Below are 24,106 nucleotides of genomic sequence, written 5' to 3'. Positions count from 1 at the left end.
TTCCCAACCTGATCTCGAAGGAGCAGCTGTCCATAGTCCAACAGGAGGGTATACCTGTTTCTTTCCAGAGAAGTCATAGAGAAGGTACCAGACTTGGTGAAAGGTGGGGGTTGTTATTCTTGCAATTTCCTCATTCCATAAAGGATGGCTCCTCATGGCGGTCTTCACTTTGACCGCTGTCCAATGCACAGACGGATTCAAGAGGCTTATGTTGGCCTTGATGCTCTCTGCTTTGGACCCAGGGATTGGATGTGTCCCTCGACCTGCAGGACATGTGTTTTCAAATTCTCGTTCTGCCCTCCAACAGACTTTCCTGCTGTTCAAGATGCACCAGGAGCATTTTCAGTTTACTGTGCTCTCTTTTGGCCTGAACAGCGCCCCTCAGACAGTCACAAAAGTGATGGTGGTGGTCTCTGTACTTCTTTGGATGTTATAATTCATTGTGTTTCCATACCATTACAACTGACTGATGAAGGCGAGATCACCTCAGTCAGTCATGGACCACCGCAGAACAATGGTGGAACTCCTAACATTGTTAGGGTTCACCATCAACAAGATTAATTCCCTCCTGAGTTCCTCTAAGAGGCTTACATTAGTTGGGGGGGGGGGGGGGGTCCTGGATATGGTGGATTGCAGGGCTTTCATTCTGCAGCAGAGTCCAGGAGTACGATCCTGATGGTTCAGGCTTGCACCTGGATCCAGGTGAGGGTGGTTCTTAGGCTTCCTGGCTTCTTAGCATCATAATAGGTCATACAGGTTGGCCCTGCAGTGGAACTTAACTTTAAATCAAAGTGGGCCCAGCACCAGGGCTGCCTTTCTGACACCACTTGATCACGGAGGAGGCAGCTTAGGATCTACTATGTTGTTAATCGACCTTAGTTTGTCCTGCAGTAGGCCACTCTCCCTTCTCCACCCAGAGCTGAAAGTGGCTACAGACACATCGCTGCAGGGTTTGGGAGGAGTGGGGGTTTGTTTCCGGGGTGATTTGGAGATCGGAGGACTCTGGTCTCCAGTGGAGGGCCAGATATACTTCAGACGTCTGGAGCTGCATGCTGTTCATCGGACTGTGAAGGCCTTGCTGTCATCTATCATGTGGAGGATGGTGCAGGTTCTCACATCAGTATGTGGTGCTACAGCAAGTTGGATGGGTGGGGTCTTGGCCCCTGTGCCAGGTGGACGTGCATCTTTGTAGATCAGTGTTTCCCAAATTGGGGTCCGTGGACCCCCAGGGGTCCGTGACACATTCCCAAGGGGTCCATAGGCAGCAGTTTTAAAATCACTACAAAGTTCCTTGTAGAATTGGTAGTTTTCGAGCAACAATAAAAGTGTCAAGATAACACCAGCGATTAATGTACCTGCTGGAGAGAGTTGAGAGTTTTGTCCAGTGGCAGGTTCGACTCATCTAATGTAGCACAGAGGGTTAATATGCCTGCTGCAAAGAACACGTACCATGCATTTTACAAAAACAGTATGTTCGAGGCATATGAGCTGCAGATTGTACACTTAGCATAGATCGCCATCTGGTGTTGGGCCCGGATGTTTGCAGTTTGTTTTTCTTCTTGGACAGTCTTTGGAAGTCACGAGTTTGGTGACTCCTCCTTCGGTCCGTACTGCGCATGGGCTTCGGCTCCATCCTCAGATTGTTTTTTTCCGCCATCGGGCTCGGATGTGATACTTCGTGCTCCGACTTCGAACTTCTACGGTTCCAGCCTCGACGGAAAATCCTCGTCTCTTCGAGTTTCTTCATCATCATCTTCATCTCTCGAAGCGGCACTTTTCTCCATCCCGTACATCGGCACCGGCCTTCGGGCCCTCCTCGACTCCGGTCCCGGCCGATGGAAAGGACTCCGTTCAAAAAGTGCCCAAAATGTGGGTCTAAATTTCCCCACACCGACCTCCATCAGGTGTGTAATCTTTGCCTCTCTCCAGAACACGAGGCCAGAGACTGCCCCGCCTGCAAGTCTTTTCGATCGAAGAAAACCATCCGGGATCGAAAAGCTCGACGCACCATGGCGCACTCATCGTCTGCAGCTCCACCGGACATCTTCGGAGGCGGCGCCGAAGCTTCGGAGCAAACACACACCGAGCAGGAAGAAGACGTCGTCAGCGCTTCCGAGGCCGACGACTCCGACGTGGAGGACATCACACCGGCGCAGCGGGCCGTGAGTACTGTGCCCCCTCCCACCCCCGCGCCCAAAACCAAAGAGACTCAGGTTACTCCCTCGCCTGCCGGCCTGGGCAAAACCAAGACCAAAGCTTCGATCACCCCACCTTCGGGCTCGGTGTCGAAGCATCCAAAGTCTGACGGCAGCTCGGGATCGAGCCAGCCGACGCCTGGTGCCGAAAAACAGCATCCGGCACCGAAGAAAGCAATATCCAGCTCGACTCCGAAGCCACCGGTGCCGAAGCCTGGACTCTCGGTGCCGACCAAACACAAACATAAATCTGTCGGCACCGACGCTCCGGCGCCGAAAACTCCTTCGACGCCAAAAAAACAGGAGGCCCCAAAAAAGCATGGCGCACACAAACCATCGAAGTCCTCGGTTCCGAAATCACCGGTGCCGACGGACGATTCGACGCCACTGGCTCTGTTTACACCAGACCCTCTACAAAAGACTCTGTCCAAAGATCCAAAGACTGGACTATTGACTTTAATTATCAAGAAAAGACGCCTTGATACTCCGGCTCCTCCTCCACCACCCAAACGGAAGGACTCTGCTACTTCTCCCCTCAGAGTGCCCTCCCCACTACCACCTCCCCTACCTCCTCCACCCCCTCCCAGGTCTCCGCCACCCTTACCTCACTACTCTCCGGCCCCGTCCCCAGATCCGGACGACGGGGACCCGGACAATTATCCGGCGGATGCCCCCATGGATCCCACTCCACCAGGGACCCCAGACCCGTGGGAGGATTACAATAACCCTGATGTACCCGATATTCCTCAGGACGACCTATACCCATCCAGGCCGTCTCCTCCAGAGGACTCCTTAGGGTCCCATCATTTAGTGCAGAGAGCAGCACACTACCATGGGGTGGACATGCACACTGAACCAGTGGAAGACGACTTCTTACTGGATACATTCGACATACAGGACAAATCCACCTCCATCTTACCCATGCTTAAGGGTTTCACCAAGCATGCCGCAGAGGTGTTCAAAGACCCTGTCAGGGCCAGGGTACTAAACCCTAGAATAGAGAAAAAGTATAAGGCGGCACCCACAGACCCTGCATACATTAAGGGCCCTGCTCCCTTAGATTCCCTAGTTGTCTCTACAGCTAGAAAGCGGGCTAACTCCCAGTCCTCAGGAGAAGCCCCACCGCCAGACAAGGAATCCAAACTCCTAGACGCGTCTGGCAAGCGCACCGCCTCTCAAGCTGCAAACATGTGGCGCATTGCAAACACACAAGCGCTACTTGCGCGCTATGACAGAGCACACTACGATGAACTTGAGGCTCTTATGCAGCACCTCCCCGAGAAACACAAGCGTAGGGCTCATGAGCTAATAATGGAGGGTAAACTCATTACAAACACCTCCATTAAGTGTGCCCTCGATGCAGCCGACACTGCTTCCAGAGCCATAAATACCAGTGTCCTGCTTCGTCGCCATGCCTGGCTCAGGATCACAGGGTTTAAGCCTGAAGTCCAGGCGTCCATACTCAATCACCCCTTTGACCAACAAACGCTCTTTGGGCCCAAGGTAGACGAAGCGTTGGAAAAGATGAAAAAGGACAAAGACACAGCAAAGTCTATGGGGGCACTCCAAACACAAGCCTCTAAACGTTCCTTTCGACGCTCCTCCTTTCGTGGCACAGGCAGAGGCTTCTCCACCGATAGCACCTCTGCCTCATACAAATCCCCTCCTCAAAATACCTTTTCAAAGGGCAACCAAAGGGGTGGTTACAGAGGCAACAACAATAAGGGCAGGGGCAAAACTAACAACACCCGTTCTGCCACCCCGCCCACACAATGACTTCCCTCCGCTCCCCCCAGACCATTCCACTCCGGTCGGGGGCAGACTACAAAACTTTATCCACGCATGGGAGTCCATAACATCGGACAAATGGGTGACCCAAATCATTCGGTCAGGGTACTGTCTCGAGCTAACATCTACCCCACCCAATATCCCACCAAGGCACCGCCCAATGTCTCAAGAACATTCCACACTGCTCAAACAGGAGGTACTCTCCCTCCTCCAAAAACACGCTATAGAGCAGGTCCCCACCAATCAGCAAAATCTAGAGGTTTACTCCCTATATTTCCTAATACCAAAGATAGACGGGACCCTCAGGCCCATTCTGGACCTCCGGCCTCTAAATGCCTACATACATTCAGACCATTTCCATATGGTCACCCTACAACAAGTCCTCCCACTCCTCTGTCAGGGAGACTTTCTCACAACACTGGATCTGAAAGACGCATACTTTCACATTCCAATACACCCCTCTCACAGGAAATACCTCAGGTTCGTGGTGGACGGGCAACATTACCAATTCACGGTTCTCCCCTTCGGGGTCACCACCGCACCACGGGTGTTTACCAAATGCCTAGCGGTAGTAGCAGCACACCTCAGACGTCAACGCATTCACGTCTTCCCTTACTTAGACGACTGGCTGATAAAAGCCGCGTCTTACCACCAATGCGTGCAGCATACAAACAGCACCATCCAACTGTTCCACCAGCTAGGCTTCACGGTGAACTACCAAAAGTCCCACCTCATACCATCTCACACAAAGCAATATCTCGGGGCCACTATAGACAACTCCAAAGGTATTGCCTATCCAAACACAGCCAGAATCACAAGCATTCAAGCCTTACGCAAAACATTCCTTCCCCAACACTCTCTTCCAGCAAGAGTGTTCATGAAGCTCATAGGAATGATGGCGTCTTGCATCTTTATAGTGCCCCATGCAAGACTACACATGCGTCCACTTCAGGAGTGCCTAGCACAACAGTGGAACCAGGCCCAGGGTCAGCTGACGGATCTGGTGTTGGTGGACGGCCGCACACATCACTCTCTGCAGTGGTGGAACACCACAAACCTTTCCAAAGGGCGGCCGTTCCTGGACCCGGTTCCTCAGGTGATTCTAACAGCGGACGCATCGCTCTCCGGCTGGGGAGCGCACCTCCTACACCTCACAATGCAAGGTCTATGGACGCCACAGCAAAAATTGCTCGACATCAACCATCTGGAGCTCTTGGCGATCTTTCTAGCCCTAAAATCTTTCCAAAAACAGATTTCGGGCAAAGCAGTCCTCATTCGCACAGACAACATGACTGCAATGTATTATATCCAAAAACAGGGGGGGGGGACACTCTCCCCAGCTCTCCCGCTTAGCCCAGAGCATATGGAGATGGGCAATTCCCCAAAACATCTTTCTCCTGGCACAACACGTCACAGGCGTACAAAACACCATGGCAGATCTGCTCAGCAGACAAACGCAACAACTACACGAATGGGAACTGCATCCGCAAGTTCTTCAGCCATTCTTCCAACAGTGGGGGCATCCTCAGATAGACCTCTTCGCCACCCACGAAAACAAAAAATGCCCAAGCTTCGCCGCCAGATACCCACACCCATTGTCCAAGGGCAATGCGATATGGATGAACTGGTCAGGCAGATTTGCATACGCCTTTCCACCTCTCCCACTAATTCCATTAGTGGTCAGGAAGCTACAACAGCACTCCCTCACACTCATTCTGGTAGCTCCGACGTGGGCCAGGCAGCCGTGGTACACCACGCTACTACAACTATCAGTGGTACCACATCAAAAACTGCACCTATCCCCATGCCTCCTAACCCAGAACCATGGAGAAATCAGGCACCCGGACCCAGCTCAGCTCAACCTGGCGATCTGGCTCCTGAAATCCTAGAATTCGGATACCTTAACCTTCCCCCTGATTGCATGAACATCATCATGGAAGCCAGACGTCCTACCACTAGAGCATGTTATGCCGCAAAGTGGAAAAGATTTGTTATTCACTGCCGTAACAATACAATCAACCCTTTAGATGCATCCATACAGCACATCATATGCTATCTGCTCCATCTTCACAGGTGTAACCTGGCATATTCATCCATACGCCTACACCTAGCAGCGATCGCTGCTTATCTACAAAACAGACAGCATTTATCTCTTTTCAGAGTGCCCGCTATTAAAGCCTTCATGGAAGGCCTTAAACGAGTAATTCCTCCCAGGGCACCACCTTCCCCTGTATGGAATCTAAATTTAGTTCTTACACGACTAATGGGTCCGCCCTTCGAACCAATGCATAAATGCGAGCTACAGTTTCTCACCTGGAAAACAGCTTTTCTCGTAGCTATCACTTCCCTTAGAAGGGTTGGTGAAATACAAGCGTTCACTATACAGGAACCCTTCATACAAATACATCACAGCAAGGTCATACTTCGCACAAATCCGAAGTTCCTGCCCAAGGTCATTTCCCCCTTCCATCTCAATCAATCGGTGGAATTACCTGTCTTCTTCTCGCAACCTCAATCTGTTGCAGAAAGAGCCTTACACACACTCGATGTAAAAAGGGCCTTGCTATACTACATACAAAGAACACAACCCTTCAGGAAGACTAAACAATTGTTCGTCTCCTTCTCTCCACCACATAAAGGCAACCCCATTTCTAAATCAGGGATAGCTAGGTGGATTGTAAAATGCATACAGATTTGCTACCAAAAGGCTAAAAGAACATTATCTGTTCCGCCTAAAGCCCATTCTACAAGAAAGTTAGGGGCTTCTATGGCCTTTCTAGGGAATATACCCTTAGATGACATCTGCAAAGCAGCCACATGGTCTACACCGCACACCTTCACAAAACATTACTGTGTAGATGTGCATTCCAAGCAGCAAGCTAGAGTGGGCCAGGCTGTACTAAAGACACTATTTCAAACCACTGCAACGGATACCGGTGGTCGCCGCTAGGGTTGGGTACTGCTATATAATCTATGCTAAGTGTACAATCTGCAGCTCATATGCCTCGAACGGAATATGCTACTTACCAGTATGCATCTGTTCTTGGCATGTAGAGCTGCAGAGTTGTACACGCCCACCCGCCTCCCCGGCTACCTGTATCCGTTCCAGTACATCTTATTTAGATACTACACACATGGGTTTCTCACTGTGATTACCAAGCTCCATCATTTCCCTGTTGGCGAAAAACAATCTGAGGATGGAGCCGAAGCCCATGCGCAGTACGGACCGAAGGAGGAGTCACCAAACTCGTGACTTCCAAAGACTGTCCAAGAAGAAAAACAAACTGCAAACATCCGGGCCCAACACCAGATGGCGATCTATGCTAAGTGTACAACTCTGCAGCTCTACATGCCAAGAACAGATGCATACTGGTAAGTAGCATATTCCTTTATGTGCATAGGTCAGTGGATTACTGCTTTTGTCACAGATATTCTTGTGTTACTCTGCAGCTCATAAGAGACAATCATAATCTAGCACAGTGAGCTATAAACTCACCAAAGAGCTGCTTGCACACTGCATGGTACAAGTTAGTAAGTTAGGTTTTTTCCTAGTCTTTTATTATCCCGATGCTGCTAAAGGGGTTTATTTGGGTGGAAATAGATTTTTATTGTTAAAGTCAATGCTAACCACTGTGTTATGTTCTGAATCCTGAGTTTGTGCTTTTCCAGACAAAGCACTCTTTAGAAAATGACTACCAATATGAATGACATGTGAATCCTACACCTTGTAGTCCCCTTTGCTTATGTAACATTTTCTCTACACTGATCTACACGTATGATTCATTGTCTCTATATGTGTGTGATGTAAAGTGCTCTTACATCCTACAATGGTATGAGAGATGCTATGAAACAAATGAAATACATGACAGATGTGCTATGGAGAAATGAGAGGCACTGTTGACGGGTGGTAAAGGAATCCTTGAAGAACCCCGACAAAGATTGTTGTATCCTGGTGCATAGTAAGGTCATCATTTACTATTCTTTAAAAGCTAATACAATTCAATATATAATGATAAATTTGTTGTAGAATGCACCATTGTTTCCTAAATTTTCTTGAGGGGAGAGCCTCCCAAAGCCCCCTTTGTAGTGGTCAGGCTCACTCACTGCACTTGGTGTGCACTGAATGGGGACTGATCTAAAACATTTGCCAGGGCTGCTTTGGGTTTCCGCTCTGGCCCTGGCAGGAGCAGAGCCTTGTACTGCGAAAAACAGCGAACCATTTTAAAGTTAATCACGGTGATGCAGCACCAACCTTCCCATTACATTTTTCCGGTTTTTGCAAACTCTTTCAATATAAAATACTAAAATCCTTAGTAATTCAAGTATTTGTTTTGTGTGCACGTATGTGTGTTTTTTTTCTTCGATTTACTCTTCTAATGTTTGGAATGTAAATCATACAAATTGCTCGGGGTCCCTGGCTTCCAGTGGTGAGTCAATGGGGGTCCACAGGAGTCAAAAGTTTGGGAACCACTGCTGTAGATGGTTGAGAGCCAGAGTGTCTTCATGGTTGCCAATTTTTACAAATTGGTGCTGAACACTCTGGCTGCTTTCTTCCGTAAAGTTGTGACTTCCTTCCGCGTTGGTAAGTCTACCATCATTCGACCAGCATTCTTTGCTCCCCTCAGCCTTTGAAAGGGGAGGAGAGGCTACATTAATTCATCCCCAAAGGGGCTCTAAGTGTTCCCACAGATTGTACCAAGGACCATTAAGTGCATGATCAACTTTTTTTGAGGTTCCCTGGAGAAAAGAAAGGGGAGATTGTGCAGAATATGCCCTTGTCAAGGTGGCTAGTCCTCTGCATTAAGATGTCTCATGCACTGGCCAGGAAGCAGTCCACAGAAGGTCGGAGTCAATCCCACCAAGGCTAAGGCTGCTACCACTGTGTTGGCTCAAGGAGTGCCTGGCCTTGGTAGGCCGCGACGTGGGCATTGGTTGATAAATTCACAAAGAACTACTGCCTTGATAGCCAGGTTTGACAGGAAGGTTACGTCACCAGCACAGTTCTGCAAGACTTCTTAATCCGAGTCAGCTCCACAGACCTTCCACCTTGGGGAGGTACTGCTTTGGTATATATTCTAAAATGATGGAATCTGTGGTTAAAAGTATCTATCAGAAGAACAAGTTACTTTCCCTTAGTAATGTGCTTTCTAGTGCATACTTCAACTACAGATTCCTCATTGCCGTTTCATATTGCCGTTCTGTGGTGTGGCCTCTAAAATGGTCTCAAGGTAGTACTCAGCACACTGTTGTACGCTCACTGTATCTGAGGATGCAGAAAGGGGAAAGATAAGAAACTAACATGAGAAGTGCAGGGGTGGCACCTATATGCAGCTTGGTTCTGTCACTTCTGGGGCAGTACAAGGTTAACACATAATACCACAGCACCACCGAGCAGCTCACGAGAGCACTATTGTGATGAAAAACCTTCAGATCTGGTCTGGCACCTCAAGGGTATTCTAAGGCGAGGACTGTGTGGATCTGATGGAGACATCTAGCTGCAGATTCCTTCACTTAGAACATTCCCAGGCATCAGACTGGATCCGGAAAACTTTTTTCCTCAGCAGTACCTCTGCACGCCGGAAGGCGGCGTTGCCTGGCTCCGTCCTGACGTCGTCCACGGAAATGACATAAATGGAGCCATATAAGAACCTCCCGGCGTGCTGACGTCCGTTTTCTTCTTTTTCACGTGCCAGCGCGGATCCGGGGAAGCGATTACCTCTGGCCTGTTTTTGTTTTTCAGGCTTTCTCAACACCTTTTGGCGTTCGGGAACAGTGTGTGATGCCTTTGGGCTTCAAAGTGTGTGAATCTTGTATGCGGCAGATGTCTGCGACAGATCCACACACGATCTGTATGTGGTGCTTGGGAGAGCACTACGACTCCGAGGAATGCGCTGTCTGCCGCCGGCTGAAGCCGAAGTCTCTGCGGGAATGGCGCATGATGTTGTTTTCCGCCCGAATATCCCGTTCGGAGTCCTCCCGCCTCTGGTCTCCTTCTCGTGCGGGAGGGTCGGTCCGGGACAGGTCGCAGTCGTTCCCGCGGACGTCGATCTCCTGCTGCAGGTAAGCACAAGAAAAAGAAGTCATGGAGGTCGCCGACCTCACGTGACGGAGGGGCCCCCTGTTCCCGGTCTCCACCGGACACGGGCCCTCAGGAGTCGAGCCCCGCTTACCCGCCATTTCCTGGAGCTTGGGCGACTCTGGCCAGATGGAGGCCTATTCTCAGCCCTTGCTCGCCATCTTTGGGTCACCTCCTCTCCCTGGCGTGCCTTCGGTCCCCATAGAGGGGGTAGGGGCGCAGATCGGGATTTCGCCGGCGGGTTCGCCCTCTGCGCTGGTCGAGTACCCTGACTCACGTCCAAGCCTTCCATGTTGTCTCCACACAGCCCTATGAACCTCCCTGCGCCGATGCTGGCTGAGGCTGCGGCGCATTCCTCGACTCTGAGTCGACTTCGTTCCTCTCTGCAGGTTCCCACCTCGGTGAAGTTCGTGTCAACGCCGGTCTAAAGCCAGACAGGCGAGGATCCTTTGCCGATCGACGCCGGTGCCATCCCTCGCTCATCGGTTTGTGGAGGATGTGGAGGCCAAATCTGAGGAGGGCCCTGTGGGTTCGCCACCCCAGGGTTGTTTCGCTGTCCTTCTGTGCGGGACCCCATGCACTGGCAGGGCCTTGGATGTCCTCAGGCTGTACAGCCCCCACGTTTTAGTAGCAGGATAAGCCTCATGCCATCTCCTACAGATGACCTGTTGTCACCACTTCGAATGGCCACAGTGGCTAGTGCGGCTTTTGCAAGGGCGGTTCCCAGGGCTACCGGTGCAGCCAACCTCAGTCTCTCTGCCCTCTGATCAATTGCTGGATGAACTCCACCAGGGCACTGTGGAAGTGGAGCCCTTGTTGCCTTTTGGCGAGTCGTTATATGACGTTCTTCTGGGGACATGGACAAGGCCCTCTTCGGGGGACCCGGTGGATCGGGCTATTGCACATCGACATCGCCCTGCTCCAGAAGGCACTGTCTGTTTGTCCCACCACCCTAGGGCTCAAGGGCTGGTGATGAGGCGGCTTCGGTCTTGTTGCCTTCTGCCCCGCCTCCATTATTCCCTCCCACTTGGGAATCTCGATGGTTGGAGTCGTGTGGCCGTCATGTATTTGCGTTTACCAGTGCAGGCCTTCGATCCCTGAACACATCTTGCGTGTTTTCATGGGCTACGTCTGTCCTTTGGGACTCGATCGAGCGCCTCCTTCCCTATCTTCCGGAGGGTCCTCGGACTGACCTTGAACGGTTGATTCGGGATGGCCGGGAAATGGCGCAATTTTCCATTCGGTCGGCTATGTACACCACTGATTCAGTGGGTCGAGCTATGGCCCAGTCAGTTGCTCTGCGCCGCCACGCATGGATGCGCGGTGGCTGTTTCCCTGCCAACGTCCAGGACCATCGTAGAGATTTGCCCTTTGATGGGGTCACCCTGTTCGACAGACATGCTGACTCGGCGGTTCAACATCTCATGTCTGGGTTTCCATGACTTCCATGGTTTGTAGCCCTTGTTGCGGACTTTCGCTTTTAGTTAGAGTATTGTTACTGTTTTTTCTGGTGTTCCGTCTCTGTGTTCAAGAGGTTATTTACCCAGACGGACTGTGTGGCTTTTCTCCGTCTTGTCCTGCTTTTGTTACAGCTGGCCATCTGTTTCTACATTTCTTTTTAGTCCTCTGTCTAAGAGCTCGGCTTAAGAGGTGTCCCTTGTTTTTACAGGGATGTGCCATACCCTATATGGGGTACTCGTTGGCTATTGTATAGCTGCTCTTCCTGGTACAGGGAATTCCACGGCTCCTGCTGAGTCTTCTTAGGATACTTCTCTTTTGTCAATGCTCTTCCTACTGTTGTAGGAATTCCCCTCTAGTGAGACCCGCGAGGTTGGTGCGGTTCTCTCCTGGTGATTCTGTGTTGTAGTCTACGGTTGGTCCGTAGCTTCTTCCTGTCTCTGGGGAGAGACACTGCGTGTGTACACACAGGATATTTTTGCTGTCTCAGGGTACCAGCGGTGTACCTTCTGCCCCCTGTCTTGGCTGTGTTCTACTCTCAATTCTTGGTGTGGGGGAAGTGCTTCCGTCTACTTTCATGGCTCAGGCCCTGTGGGGCTTTTGCTTATGGGCAGTGGAGTTTCCGCTGGCTGCGGTTGTGCTGCGTGTTACCCACAGATTGTACCCTATTTTCTTATGCAAAAAGAACTATTTATGGACAGAATGCAGAACAATGTCATACATTCACCCCAGTACAGAGATCTGGGCCTAAATCCATCGTTTTTGTTGCTCACCAAGCCATTCCAGTTTGGACCCAGCCATATGCAAATCAGTCTTGACCCTGTGCCCAATGGGAACAGTCCAGCCCGAACTGCCAGGCCAGGTCATCCCTGGATAGCCAGTGGCATGGAGAGCACGGGACTCGCGTCTGAGCATACCCGTCCCACTATTGCATTTGTCACCCCGAGTGGGACGGGTATGCTCAGACATGAGTCCTGTGCTCTCCATGCCACTGGAATCAACCTATCCTGGCTGAAGAGGGGTGAAACCCCGAAACCGGTCCTAGGATGCTTGTTTCCAGTCCAGGGAGGACCTGGCCTGGCAGTTCGGGCTGGACTGTTCCCATTGGGCACAGGGTCAAGACTGATTTGCATATGGCTGGGTCCAAACTGGAATGGCATGGTGAGGAAAAAAACGATGTATTTAGCCCCAGATCTCTGTACTGGGGTGAATGTATGACATTGTTCTGCATTCTGTCCATCAATAGTTCTTTTTGCATTTGCCACCCCGAGTGGGACGGGTATGCTCAGACGTAAGTCCTGTGCTCTCCATGCCACTGGAATCAAGATATTCTGGCTGAAGAGGGGTGAAACCCCGAAACCGGTTTTAAGAAAGACTTTTACATTCCAGGTCAGCCTGGGAGATGGACAGCTTAAAGTTTCATTCATCTCTATATGGTACAAATACACAACAGTAAACATCTTGGGTAACTTTCATTATAGTACTAGCAGATTGTGCTGAAGCAGATACAGTGGTAATGGGAGACTTCGATAATGTATGGAATGGGGATCAAGACAGAACAGGAGGGAGGGAAATATCAAACAGAGATGCACCTAGAACTTGAAAGGCTGTGGTTAATGGGTTTGAGAGATGTATGGAGGATCTTTAAAGCCAGGAGAAGGAAGTGTTCCTTTCTTTTTCATAAGTATGGTCCTTTACTTATTCTTTGTCATTTCACGCAGTAAGTTATAGAGAGTGACTTTCCTCAACGGGATGGCCATGCAAGGAAGAGAGGATGATTTTCTAATTAAATCCCCCACTGAAATAGCAAACTACTATCTCGAAAATGCTGAAGGCGGTGCTACAAAATGCAAAGGAAAACTTTTGAGAACCCTTTCAAAAACGAAACTGTCGCAAATAGGATGGAACACACATTTTAAGCTGTGTCTCAGGATCCCATCAACATAAGAGTTTGAGTGCCCTTACTGTATGGTGATGCACACTGCATGCAAAGGAATATGTGTTCAAGGTCCTGGGGATGGCCCTCTCCCAGAAAACAAGTTTTCATCCAGTAGATAAGGGTGTCTATTTAAGCAGCAGTGTGGTGGCCTACCACCAATTCACAGGCTATTAACCAGATGAGAAGCACCAGTGGGGTGGGGGGTTGAAAAGGTTGTTGGAACAACTCAAGCTTCATCAAATGAAAGTGCAAAAGATCTTTCAAAGAGAAAAGACAGTTCCAGTACTGGAATAAGTTTGCATTGGGTGCTGCAGATGCAGCCAGTAGGCAAATCAGTGTATGTGGTGAACAGCAATTAGTGCGCGGCTGTGTGTACGCATGCCATTACTTCGCAAGCGTTACTACGCATGCAATGTAGCAGCCACTGCCTTTAGTACGCGTGCTGTTACATCGCATACGTAGTAACGCCGCATGCGTAGGGTGCGGGCGCCGCTCTTGGAGCTCGTCACAGCGGCCATTTGCTCAAGTGAGGGGTATGCTGCTGCTTTTCCGGGTGCCACTCTCTGCGCCTGCCCTCCAGCCCCTATCCGCTTTATATCCTGCCTGCCCACGACGGAGGAAGCCGGAACGGAGAGAAGGAGGGAACCACGCATGGTAAGAGGTGGGGTTGTGTAGGGTCATGCAGGGGCTGTGTAGGGTCGTACTTGTTAGTGTAGTGTAGAGTTGTGGATTGTGTACTTGTTAGTGTAGGGATAGGGGCAGGGTCGTGCTGGGGTAGTGTTTTAGGGTTAGGGGTAGTGTTGTGGGGTTAGTGTAGTGTTTTAGGGTTTAGGGAAGTCGGGGTTGTGTGGGGTAGTGTTTTGGAGTAGGGATAGGACTGGGGCTAGGGGCAGGGTCGTGCTGGGGGTAGTGTTTTAGGGTTTAGGGTAGTGTTGTAGTGTTAGTGTAGTTTACTGTTTAAGTGTTTAGTGTAGTGTCGGGGTTGTGATGGGTAGTGAATGAGTGTAGGGAGCGGAGTACGGGAATGTGTATGTTAGTGCAGGGGGTAGTGATTTAGGGTTTAGGGTAGTGTAGTGGTGTTTCAGTAGTGTAGGGTAGTGTATTTTATATAGTGTTGTGTTTTAAACATCTTTTTTTAAATACGACATGTTATTCCACATACCATTTTAAAATAATAGGCAAGTTTTTACTTCGCATACATTAACGCTTTCAATGTAATGGTATGCGAAGTAAAAACATGCGTAGTAATGGTTATTGATAAGTAATAACCGCGTAGTAATAGCATGCGAAGTAATGGCATGCGAAATAACATCTCATATTCGTGTATGTACCTTACTCTGCAAACCTGCATTACTTAATATACCACATATACATTCTCAACAATGGAGTTACTGTTGGGATTTCTAAAAGTTGCATCCCCCTTTACTAGTCATCACACCCTTTGACAGTAAGGAAGGTGATGAAGTTCCGGGACTGATGGCTTTATACACTGTTGTGGTTTCAAATGTATGTCTGTATAAAAGCGGGAAAGCCCCAGGCCCAGATGGGGTTCCAGTGGATCTTTTCAAATTCAATTTAGATCTCTGGTCCCCTATCCTTACGAGAGTATGTATAGCAGCCGTAAAGCTGGGTCTGCTAAAATCCTGGACAAAATCAATCGTGGTCCCAATTTTTAAAAAGGGTGACCGTCAAGACGTGAAATGTTACCGTCCAATCTCTCTATTAGATTCTTTGGGAAAGGTCGTTGGCAGAGTCGTGCTTGAATGACTCCCCCTCTTTTAGACTTTTTAAGAGAGTTATATTCAAACGCATCAGCAAGGGTGCGTTTTGGCACGGGCGGGGAGTTGACGGCACCTTTTGCAGTAGAGCGTGGAGTCAGGCAGGGATGTGTCCTGGCCCCCTTCCTCTTCTCTCTGTACACAAACGGACTAGAGGGGGAGATGTTGAGGGGGGCTCAGGACCTACCACGAGTAAAACAGCGCCTGATCCCCGCTCTCCTTTATGCAGACGATGCCGTCATTTTGGCACGCACGCCGCGAGAATTACAGAGGTCTTTGAATAGATATGTCGACTTCATGGGTGGGCTGGACCTACAAGTAAACGTTAAAAAAACGTTCATCATGGTAGCAGGTAGCGGGAAAAAACGTATAAAGAATATCTGCCTCAAAGATCAAAAACTTGAGGTAACTACTCAGTACTGCTACCTGGGTATCATGATTGACGAAAGACTTAACTGGAGACCAGCAGTAGAGGCCAGATGTCATCTTTTTAAAAGAGCCATAACTTCCTTGATGAGTTTTTCTCATAGACTAGGGAGAAGGCCCCCAGTGGAATTACTAAAAATCTATATAGCCAAGTGTCAGGCGATTGCACTTTATGGGGCGGGAGTCTGGGGATATGTAGATGTTAGTGCCCTACAGGTGGCTGAAAACACCTTCCTTAGATTCCTCTTAGCAACACCGCGTAGTACTTCAACTTACGCTTCCCATCTAGAACTTGGAATTCCTTACTTAGAGGACTTACTAAGGATTCAACCACTATTGCTTTGGCGGCGCATTTGGACTTCTGATAAAAACATCTTAACCCAGGAAATTGTGGCAGATACAATGATCCTTGATCAATCATTAAAAATTAAATGGCTTCGGTACATCAGAAATTTCTTCAATGACCTCGGATTGGAGAAATATTACCTTGAACCCAAAAATATTATCGAAGTATCTAAGCGATCATTGAAACAATTGGCTCTGACACATTTAGAGTCATTGAGGTTGACATCTGAGTCGACAAAATCCTCTGTTCTTCATGCCAACATGACTCAGCTCACGTTTTTTATCCAGCCCTATCTAACATTACAGATTAGTACCTATGATAGAATGTTATTGACAAGGTTCAGACTAGATCTTTTTCATAGATTAGTATCCTTTCCGGAGAGAAAAATTTGGGATCCAATTCTCCCTACCTGTCCTTGTGATGAGGAGTCAATACAGTTGAATTTACATACAATACTGTTTTGTAAATTCCATCATCCACACAGGAGGGTTTGGTTATTACCCCTATTAAAGCAATGGGGACTTAGACAATGTCGTCCTGCGATGCTACGTCTTCAACTGCTAGAATCTGAACTGGTTTGTTACTGCGTCCTTAACTTCTTAAAATGTATTATAAAGCATAGGAAAAATCTGTAAAATGTATGTTTAATGTACTCCCAGATACGGTATTGAAACCATAAGAACCTTTCTTTGCAAAATATCTGACATCGCCCTTGTGTAAATTTTACTTTTTATCTTGATTTCTGTTTTATTGTAAATTTGTATTCTTTTTGAAATGAATCTTTTATGGTTTTACAATTTGTAATAACCGAATAAAGAAGTTTATTATTATTATGTCTGTATATGTGCCCATAACAGGAATGCCTGACACACTAATGGGCTCAGGGAATGGGAACCTGGAAGAATGTAGATGTTTTGTAGCCCAATGTACAGCACAAGCTTCAGTGGTGGAACAAAACCAATTTATTATTGGGCTTATTGTTTCTAGATCCACAGCCTCAAAGGACTACAAATGCTGAGGTCAGAGTTGGGGAGTACACAGGGCAGGCATGACAACTTGGAGCAAGTTGTTGCAAAAGGACACACAATTGCATATCCGTGTACTTGGGCTCAAAGCAGTTCAGGTAACAACGAAAGCATTCCAAAAAAAACTTTGCAACAATACAGTGGTGGTTTGACCGGACCAAGTGATCAACACATACTACTCTCAAAAGAAGGGAGGCTCTCTTTCTGCTCAGCTTTCAGTGATACCACAAACAATTTTGCAATGGGCTCATTGTCATCAAATTCCTCTACTGGTGAAATATTTTCCAAGAATGATGTTGCTGATCTCCTGTTAAGAAATCGCTAGTAGACAGAGAAGAGGGAAATCAACACTCGCATTTTAAAATGCTACTTCCAAGGCTGGAAATGCCTCACATCAATCTGATCGCTGCATGTGGCAAAAAATACTAAGTTACACCCCCAGTAGCCTCAACTCCATTCATTAGGATATGCTCTGTAGATAGAGATTGGTCGGGGATCTTTGTATAGACTCTTGCCCCGCTGCCATTGATGCCATATGTAGTTTGCAAACTGTCAGTACCCATTACAGATATAGTCATAGGTCCCACATAGGCACTACAACCATTGTTCTTGTTCATACTGGAATTGTTGATTAATCTTGTTTGCAAGGTACCCCTTCAACTGAATGTAATCAGCAGCATTGCTTGCAGCTACATCCCAATCCAAAATCTCTAAATTCAGCAGTTTGGCTTCTGAAAGTTTGGAATGTCGTATCCCTCTAACTTCTAAACTGTGTCTCTTCACAAAGGAATCATGTTGCCTCACTACGAGGCTTGTAGCAGTTCTCTTCTTCAGCACCTGCTTAATGCTTCACTCCATGGCATTCCTCACTGTCTTTCAAGACTTAGAAAATCAGCTATGGCTTATACCTCCATACAAGTACGTTTTGTGACTGTGGCTGCGTCACTACTGAACAGATAATGCTTATCTATTTTTAGAATTCTAGTTATACCGGTGCTGATGGAAGAGCGTAAAATAATTATTTAACCCAAAATCATGCCTGTGCCTTCTTGGGATGTAAATGTTGCCCTAACAAGATTAATGGGCTCACTGCTTGATCCATTGTACATATTTTTTCAGCAGCTCACATGAAAGGATGGCTTTCTAGCGACACAACCTTATTTCTGTAGCTTTAGTGAGCTTTAAGCAATGTCCTTTGTAGAGTCTTGCATTTCAGTAGCAGTCATAGTAGTGCTAAGCTACCAAAAGTGGAGTCTCCTTTTCATATTAATCAGTCCATTGTGGCACTAATATTTTTACCAATCCACAAACTTTTGCAAATTAATTGTAATTCACACTTTATGTTCGACAGTTGCCTGCGTCCTACATTGGTTATAGTTGTCCACTTTACAGAACAAAATCGCTTCCTTTCCATTTCCGTGCAATATTTCGGAAATCGAATTGAAAGGCAGGAATTGACGAGTGGGTGTTGAATGCATTCAGATTTGTTATGCTAAAGTGAAAAGAACTTGAAGGTAGTACATAAGCACACTCTACTGATTCAAAGAGACCCACATTGACTTTTTAAGTACTTTGCACATGCAATATTATTCTATTGTTAGTAATTCTGATGTATGAAATCAAAGTGTGTACTAACCACTTCATTTTCTTCTGTGCTATTATCTGTGTCAGGAACAATAAGCATTGTTTCCCTCAAGTTAGGGACACAGGATGTTAAGCCAAAGCCATGGGGACTGTGCTTAAAATTATTTTTTTTTCTTGTATTTTGATTGTTCAACAAAAGTTTTGACTGGAAAAAAAAAAATCTTTAATTTTAATCTTTCGGTCAGTCACCGTAATTCTGACTTTGTAAAATGTCATGCTTCATAATTTATAGAATTATTTACATTCAGAACACAAATTCTTCTAGGTATTACGGAGGTTAAAGCTTATTCATCTATAAAACATCTCAAATTTTAAAAACCTGTTAAAGTGGGGAGAGGCGGTTAGAAAATAAATTGGTTTAAACATGTGAGCAAATATTATCCAAATGTGGATGCAAATATAAAAGCTGCACATGCCTCCCTTAACTTGATCGTTTTATATTTGTTTGCCTTAAAAACGATCAAAGATTGATTCACGTCTCATTAACTATTACCACTGTTCTGAGGAACATCCTATTAGGTGACATCTGCAAAGCCACTACTTGGATGTCTGTTCATTCATTCATGAAACACCATACATTCATCAAACACAACTGTGTTACTATACATGTCAAGCAAGCTAATCAAGTTACCAAAACCATCTTAAAACATTGTTAATTACTGCTTACACTACATTCTGCATGCCACCGTTTTAATGGAGTAGGGTTACTGCTTTACACTCAATGCACAGCATGCAACCTACTGCTACAGATGCCATAAAGGGAAAACCTTATGTGTAACAATTGGCTGGTTCGTTGTAGTAGTGTAAGTTGACATTCATCCATCCTCCAACCTGAAGAGCTTGGATGGTTTACCAAATGCTTCAATACTACTTGCATCTTTACCTCCAATACACTCATATCAGCACACACAGACTAACTTTCAAATGAGGAACAAATAGCAAAATCTGAGGTGCAGTCTGTGTCCTTGTGCATTGTCTGTTTCAAGAGCGTGATCAAGAATCGTTCTACACATGCTCAAATGTAAAAGATAAGCTATGAAATAAAAAAAAAAGTGTAATATTGCAAACTCAACTCTAAATGGTAGAGTGCACGAAATGGGAAATTACAACTCTACATGCCTCAAGCTGAGTGTGACTGGTAAATCATATTCTCTTTACTCCTACTATCAGGTTCTAGCCCACAAAATCTGGGAAATCCTGAACTGAAGAGTTCCACTTCATGGAGTGCAAACACAAGCTGTCAGTATTCACTTTCTTAATAATCTGAACTGCTACACAGTCCACCCCAGGCAACTTTAGGGAAGGATTTATGGATGTAAGTTGTAGGCTTGAAGAATAATATTATGATATCTAAAGTACTTAATATTGTTCCCTATACAGGTCAAGGACCTGAAATTGGTTGGCAGTTTCAATTTGTCTTTGAAAATCATCACAGGCCTTTGGGTTGAGATTGCCACCTGCATAGCCAGATTGTTCCAAGCCAGTGGCAAAAAGTTATTTTCAGACGTATGGACAACCCTAACAAATGTTTCATGGGTGTACCTTTATTGTTTTGGTAGGGATAAAGCACTAAAGATCTCTGACCCCAGTGATTTTTCATATATTTTAGTCCCTTCTGGTTCCCATGGATAATGTGACAATTGCACTAGTGCAAATACACCTAGCAAAATGAATGTGGGGTAGTGTGAAAGAAAGGTTGACCAAATGACTGCAACAACCTATAATCAAAGTAGAGAGGTCTCCTTAAGCCTTTATTTTTATTATCCGGCAACCCAGTGTAGAATACCGGCGGAGTGGCCCAAAACGTGAAGTATGGACACCCATGGGTCAGGCACTAATTGGAATAGCCCTGTATGGTATAAGTCAAATTAGCCCATGTAACAGGTAAGTGAGTGCCCCTCTCAGTACATCAAGAGAGCCATTATAAAATCAGCACCAAGAAATACTTAACAGTTCCTTCTTTCACACCCAGCTACTTCTTTGAAGAGATCATCCCATTTACTAGTACAGGTCCTTTTGTATATTAGAAAACGAAAGACGTCATTCATTTGTTTGTGGTCCACGTAGGACTGTACCACAGCCTTGTGGTCATAAAAATGTCAAAAGGTGAGGGACAAACTGGTAAAAATTAATCAACCGGGACAGTGGAGACCTTTTCAGTACTGCATAGCTAGGACTCTCCTCTTCCGGAGATAGGAGACTAGGGTGACATGCTGGGAAGGCTGGGTCAAGAAAACTGTAACCTGAAGAGTAGTGGAAAGGCTAGTGTGGGCTACTCCGGAGTTTACAGTCCAGGATCCTTAACAGAGGCACCTTTCCACTGAGTCTGTCAGCAAGTGATGTAAATTAAAATGCCTGGATATGCATGTACTGATTTGTATTATACTGTTCATAACTTTTGCAGATAGAGGAACAGAGGCATGGGGATATGATGAACTTTATAGGATCAAACAATCTGGTCTAAGGGGACAGCTAGGATTGCAACTCATGGTATCAAGCAAACCACTAGTAACAACATATAATGTGCTACACAACATAGCTTCATGCTCACATTCAAAAAGTATCAGGAAAACAACAAACGGTGTTAACCCTCCTTTTTCTCACCCCTTTGCCTATCTAGCCTCCTCCACCTGTTTTCTGTTTGGTTTCATATTATCGGAGCTAGTTCTCATGAGTCAGAGCTCGGACCTCCGTTGGTGCAGTTCCTAGGAAAAGCTTGCATACAATTATAGAATATGGAGGTGAAAGATGAATCAGAAAGTAATGTAACTGTAGCTAGCAGAACTGGTTTCTTTCTGGTGATCTAGAGAACTTTACGTCAAATACTTCTATCCCTCTCATTCAATAAATGAGCTCCTGAATGAAGGAATTAAAAATAAAAAAACTACATTTTCACCCACAAACGCGACCAGCCGCCAGGGGTAGTGGGGTACAATGGTCAACATAGTATGGCTGAACACTGCCAGCCACCTTCCAACATCCTCCCCCATATCTCTAGCTCTGCTGCTAAATGTATGTTATTTAACACAGTCCAAGAGGCATCACGGAATCATGCAGTGTTGCTAGATTCAATGCCAACTGTAATGTTTTCTGCACAATACTGCGCAGGCCACTTCAAAGTTCTGCCATGTGATACAACAAATATAGTGAGGCACACATCAAGACATCATGCCCTGGAAAATAGTTTATCCCTAGATTAATGGATTGATGCTGGAACTTTAAAAGAATGTGACATTTCCAAATGACCTTAATGCAGTGAATTATCAAACTCTTGGTATTTTGGACTGTGACAAGCATAGCATCTTATTTCTTATTTTCCTCCAGTACCTTTATGTCACCATTTTCCTCTACAACTGCACTCTTCATGTTTCAGGCAAGAATTTGTAGCTGCCTATGTGAATTATGTTTTCAATCACTCGGTGGAAGAGTCGTTTGCAGCATTCTCAAGTGGTTTCTTGAAGGTGTGTGGTGGAAAGGTGCTTGAACTCTTCCAACCATCCGAACTGAGAGCTATGGTCGTGGGGAACAACAACTACAATTGGCAAGAACTAGAGGAGGTAAGCAAAGGACCTGTGCCTGTGTGTGTTCATTTGGAACAGATAACAAATAGGGGTTCATGCTGTTCTGTTACACAATAGTGGAGCATGTATTTGTGCCAGTAAGTCAGCATAATACAATTCTTGGTATTTAGTCAAGTTAGTGCCAGTCTGTCAACATCTTTATTATGCCATTCTTCTCAATATTCAGCCAGTGCACGATGTATGTATGTGTTTCCGTATTTAATTTCAGCTGAAGGGACACTATGGTTACAAACTAAAATCTGAGCTACTCGGTCACAATTTACTTCATCCCTCATTCATGATCACACAGATGATATTGCTAGAGACATCAACATTGATATTATTGTGACATTACTGAAGTCACTCGGCACCTCTCAAGTGTAGGGCATGAACTTCAGCTGCGCCTGTTGAGCTTTACCCAGGCCTGGTGCTCAGCCTCCCACTACAAAATTCTACCAGGCATGACCTTCTGTCTGGTGTGTTCAGGGTGTAGCACTGGGCCTTCAGCCCCCCTTGTTTCAGAGAACACTGGGCTTGACCATTCTCTGAGTTCAGCAGAGTTTTGGTGCAGGATCTGGCCCTCATCCAGTTTCTGCATTCAGGAGCCCTTCCCACAGAGCCTTCTAGGTTCAGTGTTAGAATATACTCGGCACTTTCTGGACACTGTGCTTGGCAGTTTTTCACTTAACGCCCTTCCCTTTGGTGCCCATTGTGCTCATCCTTGTGCTATGCCAGTTAGGTGTGAAACAGAGTATGGCTTTCGGCTTGGGCCTGTGCTCAGCACCACTTCCTTCTTAGACTACTGGGTACAGCCTTAAGCGTACTCACTAGGCAGTTCGACTGCTTCCGTAAACTCATTTTTTTTAATATCTTTTTAGTAACATCTAACAATGTCGACAGTACACACCATTGAATTTGCAGATATATCAGCTTCGAATCTTGTGGTAAGCTCGGGTACAGCCATACATATTACAGAACAGTGTAGTAGGATGTTAAGGCATAAGCTGGTCGTCAGGGTCCAGGGGGGGAGCACAGATACCCTCTCGACAGTTGTTCCATTTGTCCCAGATGGAGGACCATTTCCCGGGGCACCCACAGGAGATATATACAGTTTTTTCCCTAAACATGCACCAGTCCATGTAATTTTTCCAGGAGATCACACCGGGTGGTTCCCTCGCCCCCCCCCATGCCTGTGCTATGTTCCGCTTGGCTATCATCTGGGCCAAAGTGACCCACAATTTATCTCTGCTGTTAAGGTCCTTGGGCCCGAGATATTCAAGAGGCACTGCTTTGCCTCCGGACGTGTGACCACCCCTGTAACCCGACTCATACACTCAAGCACCCTGGACCAGTAAGACTGAATGAGGGGACACTCCGATTATATGCAGAAAAGAGCCAGTCTGCCCACAGCCACGCCGACAATCACCTTCATTCATCTTAACCAGTGTCGGACCAGCGATATAAATCCGGTGTAGGATCTTTAATTGCACAAGAAGCAATCTAGAAAGAGATGGCCACTTACTTTGGGGAGGCCAAGGCCTCCTGCCATTCCTCCTCGTCTATCTCAAGCCCATCGTTTTCCCACTGCTGTCTCAGGAGTGCCAGGGGGTCAGGTGCGTTGTTGACGAACTTCTTATATGTCAATGATATGACCTTATCCAGTAAGTAGCCATCCAGTATCCGTCCTCTAACGGCAAGGCTTCCGGCAGGGAAGTAATCAAAGTAATGTTTGATTGTAGTGCATGTCTGACTTGTAGATAGCGGAAGCGCTCTGAGTCCGCAAGGTCGTCACTATGCTGCAAGTTCGCGAATGACACCATTCGCCCCCCCTTCCACAGGTCTCCAATGTTTGAGAGCCCATTTGTCGAACC

At 46.7% G+C, this 24,106-nt stretch overlaps 1 protein-coding gene across 5 annotated transcripts in view; it reads left to right on the top strand.

Annotated features, from left to right (window-relative positions):
- HERC3 (HECT and RLD domain containing E3 ubiquitin protein ligase 3) overlaps nucleotides 1–24,106 on the top strand; it is a 517,835-nt gene that overhangs the window by 455,604 nt on the left and 38,125 nt on the right. For all 5 annotated transcript variants that reach the window (XM_085635502.1, XM_085635530.1, XM_085635520.1 and 2 more), the window contains one exon: nucleotides 22,049–22,232. In XM_085635502.1, coding sequence (XP_085491628.1) covers nucleotides 22,049–22,232 — 184 coding nt within the window. The remainder of the gene's footprint in view (nucleotides 1–22,048; nucleotides 22,233–24,106) is intronic.

This window comes from Triturus cristatus, chromosome 2_1, assembly GCF_964204655.1.
Source record: "Triturus cristatus chromosome 2_1, aTriCri1.1, whole genome shotgun sequence".
Lineage (NCBI taxonomy): Eukaryota > Metazoa > Chordata > Amphibia > Caudata > Salamandridae > Triturus > Triturus cristatus.
Note: the sequence above shows the minus strand (reverse complement) of the source record. Positions and strands in the feature narration are given on the sequence as shown.